The sequence below is a fragment of the Phyllobates terribilis genome, unplaced genomic scaffold (assembly GCF_046119375.1).
Source record: "Phyllobates terribilis strain yellow unplaced genomic scaffold, ASM4611937v1 Scaffold_8__6_contigs__length_399053987, whole genome shotgun sequence".
Taxonomy (NCBI): Eukaryota; Metazoa; Chordata; class Amphibia; order Anura; family Dendrobatidae; genus Phyllobates; species Phyllobates terribilis.
In genome coordinates, this window is record NW_027362768.1 from 313,494,830 (window position 1) to 313,505,629 (window position 10,800).

Sequence of the window (10,800 nt, forward strand, 5' to 3'; positions counted from 1 at the left end):
GACGATTTGTATTTGCACTACAAGACATAAAATCATGAGTCTAGGTATATACAGTGGGAGAACTTCGCCTCTACATGCAGCAATAATTTAACACGGCAAAAAAATGTTCCCTTGTGTGGGCTTTCCAGTTTGCTGAATTCTTGTCACCAGAATTGCTGCACATTCCTGGAATACCATCTTATTATCACAGTACTAACAACTTGTACAGGGACACAAGAGGGACTTATGGAGGACTCAGCCTTCACTACAGATAAGACGGAAATGTGGAAAATGCTCTACAGAAACCAGAAAGATCTGTGTAATGATGTGCCTGTCTCAGCGGGGATATACCCCGAAGACGTGTGGAGAGAAGACATTACACTTTCATGTTAAACCTTATGTTCTAACCGATTGTTCCTCATGTAGATTACATTTCTGAAGCTCAAAAATGGCTAATAGCTCGATGCTAACTAGGTGGCCATAAGGTCAGGGTACACTGCCAGACGATAAATCGTCTTAAAGAGGTAGGAATAAGTATCACCATAGTATAAGTATCATCAGGAGGTCAAACAGGAGAGATGGAATCAGGAGATCAAACAGGAGAGATGGAATCAGGAGGTCAAACAGGAGAGATGGAATCAGGAGGTCAAACAGGAGAGATGGAATCAGGAGATCAAACAGGAGAGATGGAATCAGGAGGTCAAACAGGAGAGATGGAATCAGGAGATCAAAAAGGAAAGATGCACCAAATTCCACCAAGGGTATTCAGTCATGGGCAATCGATCTGGTCAAGATTGCCAGGATCCACCATGGAAAATGTAATGTCTATGGGAAGACTACACTGTATATGGTAATCTGGATTATGCATCACAACCAGATCTGTACATAACAACTAGAATGAAATGCAGACATTCTATGAACTACAGCACCAAAAAGTTACACTAGTTCAGTCATTAATGGGGTTGTCCACTACTTATTGGTGACCTATACTGAGGACAATTCATCCATATCAGATTGGAGGTGTCCAGCACCCGGCACTTCATCCGCAGCAGCCAATACACAGTGTACAGGGCCATATACAGTTTATACCAGGTCAATGGCGGAGTTTGCTGATCAGTGGGGGTAAAGGGTGTCAGATCCCCAGCTATCGGACACTGATGATCTATCATACGGGAAGGTAATCAAAATCACAGTCCTAAATAACCGCTTTAAGCATAATTCTCTATGTACAAGAGTTAGGCCTCATTCACACGTCCGATTTTCCCAAAGTGCTATCCGTGTTTTTCACAAATAGCACTAGGGGCCATTCACAAGTCTGATTTTTTTTCCTCGGACGAGTGGTCCACAGAGAATATCAGGGACAGGACCGATTTTGATCTGAGGATTGGATCAAAATCAGAAATGCAAATCAATGGGCCCGTGAAAAAAAACTAAAAATCAGACTGCACTTGGATGACATCTGAGTGTGGTCTGATTTTCATGGACTGTCAGAATGGAGAAGGAGAAGACTTTTTTTTTTTTTTAATTTATCCTCGTACAAGAAAATCAGATGACACTTGGACGGACCACTGATCAGAATAAATCGGTTTGATTTTCTCATATGCGAAAAAAATCTGAGGTCTGAACAAGGCCTTACACTTCAACAGACGTCAATGATCCTTCTGTACTCAGGGGAAATAATCCACCAGAGATGGAGAAGGAATATGAAGCCCCACAGCTTGTTTAAACATTGTGGATTTTCCGTCCAAATTTGCAGATGGAAAATTTGCTGCGGATAGTAGGAGCCAAATAAATGAGATTTCTACATGTAGACTGACCTGTGGCTTGGAACATTTGTGGATGACATCTCATCACACCGTCGCATGCACAAAGAATAAGAGAGACTATTGGCCCAATGTTAAGGTGAGTAAATGAAAAACCTGAGTTGCAATTAATAAAACATTTTTATTCTGCGCCATTCACTTATATATCAAATATCACTATATAATAATCAGATGCCTTAGTGGAATTAGGTCTCTTGTGCACTCGGACATATTTTGTGATTTTTGCTCATGATGTCTAATGCTTATTCTAGCACCGCAGACATGCCATGGGCCACATATATTAAGGGTGTTAGACTCAGTGTGTCTCAGTGGACACTTTATCAAAGTTTACATAAAAGCGGGCACAACTTAACGTATTTGTAAAATACGCTACATTTATTAAAGCATTGTACCAATTTTATAGGCTTGAAATTAGTCTTAGGGCTCATTTAGACTCCATTTTCTCACGGACGAGATCTCTGTTTTTCAGGGACACAAATAGTACCTATGGAGCGGTTCATGTGATCGAGTATTTTTGCTGATGTGTGGTCCACACAGAATCACAGACATGTCCGATTTTCATCCAAAAAAACGAGCCAATGCAATACTATCAGTCTGTGAAAAAAACATCGGACAACAATTGCATGCCATCCTAGTGCTGTCTATTTTTCACGGACTGTTTGCTAAGAGAAGCTTAAAGGGGTTGTCCATTACTTGGACAACCCCTTCTCAATCCTCATGTTTCCCTTTTGTAAAATATTAACACATACTCCCCTATGATGCAGACACTGGCTCTCCCGGAGATCGTGTAATACGGTTATGTCATGCCATCCCTGCGGACAATTAGTGCTGGCTTCACTCTGCCCTTCTTCAGAGGTATCACATACATCTGGAGGCAACGAGAGAGCAGCAGATCTGACTTCCCCCGGATGTATGTGATTTATTCAGGGGCGGGGAGAGTAAAACCAGCGTTGATTGGTCACAGTGATCACGTGACATAATGTCACGCGATCCCTGGGGAGCCAGTGCCGACACTGCTGGAATGGTGCCAGCACCGGAGGTGTGAATAAAGGCGCAGTCAATATAAATCAGACCAAGATCGGAATGCAGTGCACGGACTGGCCGGCGGCTCTCCCTACTAGCTCCGTGTATTTCTATGCAGCTGTCACGCTCGGTTCGGTACAGCTGCCGGCCAGTCCATGCACTGCATTCCGATCTCAGTCCGATTTATACGAACGTCGGACTGCGCCATAAGCATTATTATTTTACAAGGAGGAAACATGATAACTGAGAAGGGGGGGGGGGGTTGTCCGAGAAGTGGAAAACCTCTTTAAGAAACCTTTATCAGTTGTTGTTTTTTTTGCATAAGAAAACCGGATACTGACCAAACATTGATTAAAATCTGTTCAAAAATACTGATGAAAATCGGACTGTAATATAAGAAAAATCACTGACATCTGAATGAGCCCTATAAGGGAACCAAACAAGAGGTGGAATAAACTTAGACTACACAGTCCAAAGATGCACCAAGTTTAATATCTCAAGCACTAGACACGGTGATAAATTTGGCACATTTTAAGACAGTCTATAACTATTACACGATTACTAAATCTGCCCCAATAGCCTTTTTGCTATTTTAATTGTCATTATTAATCGCTTCTTCCCTTTTTTTGCAGTGATCTCATTTCCTGTTTACAGCTATGATCTACTTTGCAGATCCAGTGACATAGGAGGAGGATGGAAAACCCCAAAAGCAACAATGTAGACAATCCGGCAAATAAAACACAAAATAAACACTGACTGATAAATATTGCACCAATGTAACAGTTTAGAGCAAAGCTGCACTCACATCTCAGCTCTAACCCCCAGATATGAGGCTAGAATTGACAAGTCTATCAATTTACAATGCATTTTTCCCAGGCTGCATTTTTTTTTCCTTTCCATGGCTAATTCCTTATCCATAACAGGATGGAGGAGGGGAGGCTGAGAGCTGAGCAGATGTCTTGGGAAGGGCAGGCATAGCCCGGTGTGCGCAGACTCCCAGCACAGTGGATGATGCCACATCTAAACACATTGCAATGGGTAATGCAGATCTCCGCTCACTGCCAGCACAGGCCAAGGATGCCAGACGATGGCACAGGCGGCATGCAATGCAAATCTCAGTCTGAGCAGCATCTATGGAGCCCAAGAACACGGTCAAAAATTAAAATTTTTCTCCCCAAAAATATATTTTGAATGCCAATAGGCTGCTGCGTCAGCGGCAAGAAGTGGTTAACCCTTAGATTGCTGGTACTAGATATTCCGATATGCATTTCAGCCCTGACAAAACAAGACCAGGGCCATGCGTTGGAGAAGTAAGATATTAAGGATTGTGGTGAAGGGCACAGGGTCACAGAAGACGATGGATTATACCGAGCGGCATGCTTGTATCTTATGGCAATGCTATCCAGGTTGAAGCATTCGGCAGCAGGGTTGGTAATAATGATGCTGGCACACCATGCGGCACTATGCCAGGGTATGCCATGTGGATGGCAGCATTGATAGCACTATGACATGTGCCTAAGGTGAGAAAACCAGACAGTTCTAGGAGGTGATAGAGACGTCCTTAGGGCAAAATGTGATACAGCACATGCTGTCAGGCAGACAGAGATCCCAGTACCTGGGGTGTATGCAGTAGGCACTGCCACAGTGTAGGGCCCCCATGTTAGGCCTGCCATCTAGACTAACATACCGGATTACAGTGATACCAGTGAGGGACACTCTGGGGCTGGAGTACAGCGCAGTGATGGCAGTGGAGGCCTTCAGTGCAGTTTAATGACAGGCCGTGCTCAGATTTGCATTGGAGCCTCTATTGCATATTCCATAAAAGAAAGACAAAACCTGGCGCAGCCTGCCCAACAATACTGGTCAGTAATATGCCAGACACCATGATGGTGCAGAGTGCAGGTGAGAGACAGCAGTGCGGCTCTGCAGTGGCAGCGCAGTATCTAGAAATGTACCGGCTTCAGTTCTAAAAAAAACATTTTTTGAATAACTTATTAATATTGTGTAATTGATCATTGCTAAATATTGGTCATTTGTGAAGGAGTCAGGACATGGGCGTATCTACTCCACAGTCTGGGTGCAGTGACTGCAGTCTGGTAATATAGGTTAGCCATAGTGTGGATCTGCAGTGACGAAACAGTGGGTATGCGTTCTAGTGACGGGAAAGAAGTGTAATTCAGTAATAAGGTATGGGTATGCCAGAGCTATGATTATAAAGTGCAGTGATAACAGCATAGATCTGTATTGCAAAGTATGCAGCGACAGCAGAGTGCCGGTATGCAGTGTAGAGCGGCGACAGCAGAGTGCGGCTATGCAGTGCAGAGCAGCGACAGCAGAGTGCGGCTATGCAGTGCAGAGCAGCGACAGCAGAGTGCGGCTATGCAGTGCAGAGCAGCGACAGCAGAGTGCGGCTATGCAGTGCAGAGCAGCGACAGCAGAGTGCGGCTATGCAGTGCAGAGCAGCGACAGCAGAGTGCGGCTATGCAGTGCAGAGCAGCGACAGCAGAGTGCGGCTATGCAGTGCAGAGCAGCGACAGCAGAGTGCGGCTATGCAGTGCAGAGCAGCGACAGCAGAGTGCGGCTATGCAGTGCAGAGCAGTGACAGCAGAGTGCGGCTATGCAGTGCAGAGCAGTGACAGCAGAGTGCGGCTATGCAGTGCAGAGCAGTGACAGCAGAGTGCGGCTATGCAGTGCAGAGCAGTGACAGCAGAGTGCGGCTATGCAGTGCAGAGCAGTGACAGCAGAGTGCGGCTATGCAGTGCAGAGCAGTGACAGCAGAGTGCGGCTATGCAGTGCAGAGCAGTGACAGCAGAGTGCGGCTATGCAGTGCAGAGCAGTGACAGCAGAGTGCGGCTATGCAGTGCAGAGCAGTGACAGCAGAGTGCGGCTATGCAGTGCAGAGCAGTGACAGCAGAGTGCGGCTATGCAGTGCAGAGCAGTGACAGCAGAGTGCGGCTATGCAGTGCAGAGCAGTGACAGCAGAGTGCGGCTATGCAGTGCAGAGCAGTGACAGCAGAGTGCGGCTATGCAGTGCAGAGCAGTGACAGCAGAGTGCGGCTATGCAGTGCAGAGCAGTGACAGCAGAGTGCGGCTATGCAGTGCAGAGCAGTGACAGCAGAGTGCGGCTATGCAGTGTAGAGCAGTGACAGCAGAGTGCGGCTATGCAGTGTAGAGCAGTGACAGCAGAGTGCGGCTATGCAGTGTAGAGCAGTGACAGCAGAGTGCGGCTATGCAGTGTAGAGCAGTGACAGCAGAGTGCGGCTATGCAGTGTAGAGCAGTGACAGCAGAGTGCGGCTATGCAGTGTAGAGCAGTGACAGCAGAGTGCGGCTATGCAGTGTAGAGCAGTGACAGCAGAGTGCGGCTATGCAGTGTAGAGCAGTGACAGCAGAGTGCGGCTATGCAGTGTAGAGCAGTGACAGCAGAGTGCGGCTATGCAGTGTAGAGCAGTGACAGCAGAGTGCGGCTATGCAGTGTAGAGCAGTGACAGCAGAGTGCGGCTATGCAGTGTAGAGCAGTGACAGCAGAGTGCGGCTATGCAGTGTAGAGCAGTGACAGCAGAGTGCGGCTATGCAGTGTAGAGCAGTGACAGCAGAGTGCGGCTATGCAGTGTAGAGCAGTGACAGCAGAGTGCGGCTATGCAGTGTAGAGCAGTGACAGCAGAGTGCGGCTATGCAGTGTAGAGCAGTGACAGCAGAGTGCGGCTATGCAGTGTAGAGCAGTGACAGCAGAGTGCGGCTATGCAGTGTAGAGCAGTGACAGCAGAGTGCGGCTATGCAGTGTAGAGCAGTGACAGCAGAGTGCGGCTATGCAGTGTAGAGCAGTGACAGCAGAGTGCGGCTATGCAGTGTAGAGCAGTGACAGCAGAGTGCGGCTATGCAGTGTAGAGCAGTGACAGCAGAGTGTGGCTATGCAGTGTAGAGCAGTGACAGCAGAGTGTGGCTATGCAGTGTAGAGCAGTGACAGCAGAGTGTGGCTATGCAGTGTAGAGCAGTGACAGCAGAGTGTGGCTATGCAGTGTAGAGCAGTGACAGCAGAGTGTGGCTATGCAGTGTAGAGCAGTGACAGCAGAGTGTGGCTATGCAGTGTAGAGCAGTGACAGCAGAGTGTGGCTATGCAGTGTAGAGCAGTGACAGCAGAGTGTGGCTATGCAGTGTAGAGCAGTGACAGCAGAGTGTGGCTATGCAGTGTAGAGCAGTGACAGCAGAGTGTGGCTATGCAGTGTAGAGCAGTGACAGCAGAGTGTGGCTATGCAGTGTAGAGCAGTGACAGCAGAGTGTGGCTATGCAGTGTAGAGCAGTGACAGCAGAGTGTGGCTATGCAGTGTAGAGCAGTGACAGCAGAGTGTGGCTATGCAGTGTAGAGCAGTGACAGCAGAGTGTGGCTATGCAGTGTAGAGCAGTGACAGCAGAGTGTGGCTATGCAGTGTAGAGCAGTGACAGCAGAGTGTGGCTATGCAGTGTAGAGCAGTGACAGCAGAGTGTGGCTATGCAGTGTAGAGCAGTGACAGCAGAGTGTGGCTATGCAGTGTAGAGCAGTGACAGCAGAGTGTGGCTATGCAGTGTAGAGCAGTGACAGCAGTGTGAGTATGCAGTGTAGAGCCAGCCCTGTGATTATAAAGTGCAGTGACAACAACATAGGTCTGTAGTGTATTGACAGCAGCATGTCTCTGTAGTGGCAGTGTTGTGATAAAAGCGTGTGTATACATTGTAGTGCAATGACATTTGTTGATCTGCAATGCAGTAACAGCAATGTGGGTATGCAGTGTAGTGCAGTGACAGCAGTGTGGTGCAACGACAGCTCCAATTGGCAATAGTGCAGGGTCTGCAGTGACCAGCAGCAGTAGTTGTATGGGTCAGTAGTGCAGTGACAGCAGTGCGCGTACACAGTGACAGCAGTACAGTATCGGCTGCAGAAGGGCCGTCTCTAGTGCAGTGACAGTGGTGTGTACTGTATAGAGCAGTACCAGGACCAGTACCAGCAGCAGTACCAGTACCAGCAGCAGTACCAGCAGCACACCCAGCAGCCCTAGCGCCGGCGCTCACCTCCTTGAGCTGCTCCAGCTCCTGCCGCGCGGTCTCGTACTCCAGCTCCAGCTCGTCATACTGCTGCTTCAGCTGCTGCTTCTCGTCCAGCACCACCAGCCCGTACTCGGCCGCCTGGATCTTCTCCCGGGTGGTCTCTCCCAGCTCCCTGAACAGCCGCCTCACCTCAGCCCGGAGCCAGTCGGAGCCGGACTGCATCACCAGCTTGTCATACTCGTCCTCCTCCATGAGGAGAGCCATTCCCGGGAGGGGTGCAGGGCTCACGTCAGTCATCAATAATGTCGGGATCCTCTCCCTGCACCCCGCTCCTAGCCCCGGATCAGCCGCCGCATCCTGCGCCCGGCGCTCGCCGCAGACACTGGCAGGAATGCAGCCTAACCCTGACGACTGCGAGTATGAAGCGGGGAGCGTGTGACAACGCCGGCCAAGAAAGCGCTGCGAAGGGGAAAATGTCAAGAAGGAGGGACATGCTGGACTGTGCTGCAGGGAAGGACACTTGGTAGACGTTCCCTAAGTGTCTGCTAAGGGCAAGACGCATGCGCAGTAGCGACACGGCGCTGGAGGGCGGCCACGACTAAGGGCAAGGCGCATAGTGAAGATCAAAGCCGGAGGAAGCGGAGATGTTTATCTGTCCCTGGTGAGATCTGGGGAGACCTCAGACCTGCCTGTACACAATGCTGACAGTAGGATCCATTGTTGTGCTCAGTCCCATCACTAAATGCAGCAGATCAAGGTCATTCCTTCCAGAAACCTTCACCCACTTCCATTATATGTAAGATTTAACACTTTAAATTGCAAAATCCAATTTTTTTCAAGGATCTGCAGCTTTGATGTTGATTGGCCTGAGCAGTGATATTTCTGCTTGCGATAATCATTAGCGATTTATGGGTTAGCGCCACACCTGGTCATCTAACACAATGGTCCTGCAACCAATGAAGTCGTGTAATCACACCCGTAGGGGTCATTCACACTATTATAAAGCTGCAATCACACTATTATAAAGCTGCAATATTTTCTTGTTGGTTATCCAGCTGCAAATTCTCACCTGATTGTGGCTCTTATGATGTGAACTACCAGCATTATAAGTGTTGAGACTAGCAGTTACAATACAGAAGCCTTTAGGTCATGTTAATTATTATTAAGCCACTAAACTATTAAAGAGGTTTTCCCAAAATTGCAAGTTATACGCGATCCTAAGAATGATAGTCCAGAACCCCAAAAATGGGGCTCTGCACAGCATGCTGGACCCCTGCTTCATTCATTGTCTATGGGGCTGCCATTACTAGTAGAGCCTGCACTAGACAGTCCCATAGACAATGAATGGAGCAGAGTCAGTTATGTGCAGCCCTGCAGATCAAACCCAAAGAGATCAGCAAGTTATCTCTTGTCAGTGGAATTACTTGCTATTTAGGGGACAAAAAAAACTTTAACAGCCAGATGGGAAATTTGTGATGTATTGAGGTAGCCATAGACAAGTATTTGACCAATTGTGACAGATTTCACCCCAAGGGCTCATGCACATGGCTGAATTTTCAGTCCGAGTGCGATCCGACAAAACATCTGATCGCACTCGGACCAATATTATTCCATGGGGCCGTGCACATGCCCAATTTTTTCTTTGGACTGAGCCGGTCTGGGGAAAAAAAATCGCAGCATGCCTGAGCTTGATCCGATATTGGGATTGCACTCCGCCATGCAAGTCAATGAGTCCGTGGGAAACATCAGACTTCACTCGGATGACTTCTGAGTGCAGTCTGATTTCCATATCCTCATGTTTTTTCTCCATCTTCTCATCTGAGAAAATCTGATCCTTTATCCCTGTACATATTCACTTGCTAGTCTGGTTGGTGTATTGCCATACACTACTACTCCCCTCTTCCCTGGGTGGGGAGAGGGAACAGACTAAGGGCGCATTCAGGAACTCAACACGGTACGAGACCCCGGCGTCTTCACCATTAGAAGTAATCTGGGGAACAGGGCTAGCTAGGGCGCCCCTAGTGCTAGGGACAGGGAAGGAGCCCCTGGCCCCGGGATACCTGACAGAGTCGTGACAATCACTTTATTAGAGGGATCTATCTTCATTTATGTAATAAAAATTGTATGTAAGTGGCCTCCAAACCCCGGCTACACTGATATCAGAAAGTACTCATGTGGGGTACAGATGATGGCAGTGATGGGTCAGCTCCTGTCTCCTCCTTAGTGTTTCTGCTCATCATTAACAATCTCCTGCAGCAGCTTATCCCAAGAATTAGTGACACAGGTGCTGAGCCTTCTATGCTCTGGCAATAACAAAAAAATGAAACTCACCCCACTCCCACAACAAGTGGGTCAGTCATCTTCTCCTCTGCAGTCCCGCTGGGTCATCGCCACTGGTTGACTTTTTGTAATGTGTATGGCATAGTTGAGGCATCTAACATGACTTCCATCTTCTGAAAGAACATACAGTAGGTTACGAAATGTAGAGATTCACATAAGATTGTTCCATGTAATGCAATCTGTAGCTTTACCATAAAAATCAGTTCTTCTTATACCGGTGGTGAAAGTCGTCGAATCTGCCGACTTCTGCGGGACAGACCGACTCTCTAATGTGTTGGTTTGTCGAGAAGGATGGGGTATATGGCTATAGCTTATTCCTTTCTCCCCATTAATGGGATTGTCCACGACTGGTATATTGATGGCCTCTCTGTAGGCATATCGGTCAGTATGAGATTGTTTAGGGTCCGGCACCAAGCACCCCACTGATCAGCTGAAATTCTTTCTGCCAGTGGCCAAAACTAAACAATGAATGGGTGGAACACAGTAGGTAGTTTTGTACATTGCTTAGTGTCCATATCTGAGTCCAAATGGATCTTCCAAGTGAATTGTGACTCTGAGTCACTACTCACGGACAAGCCATGATGTAGTCAGGAGATCCGAGGTCAGATACCAGAA

General features: G+C 47.9%; 1 protein-coding gene across 3 annotated transcripts in view; it reads right to left on the reverse strand.

Moving 5' to 3' along the window:
- The window catches only part of BICD2 (BICD cargo adaptor 2), a 122,085-nt gene extending 113,766 nt beyond the window's left edge, over nucleotides 1-8,319 (reverse strand). The window contains exon 1 of one of the 3 annotated variants that reach the window (XM_073644556.1): nucleotides 7,870-8,319. In XM_073644556.1, coding sequence (XP_073500657.1) covers nucleotides 7,870-8,142 — 273 coding nt within the window. In that variant the 5' untranslated portion in view covers nucleotides 8,143-8,319. The remainder of the gene's footprint in view (nucleotides 1-7,869) is intronic. The other 2 variants (XM_073644557.1, XM_073644558.1) reach the window with 2 other exon arrangements.
- Between the last annotated feature and the right edge of the window lie 2,481 nt (nucleotides 8,320-10,800).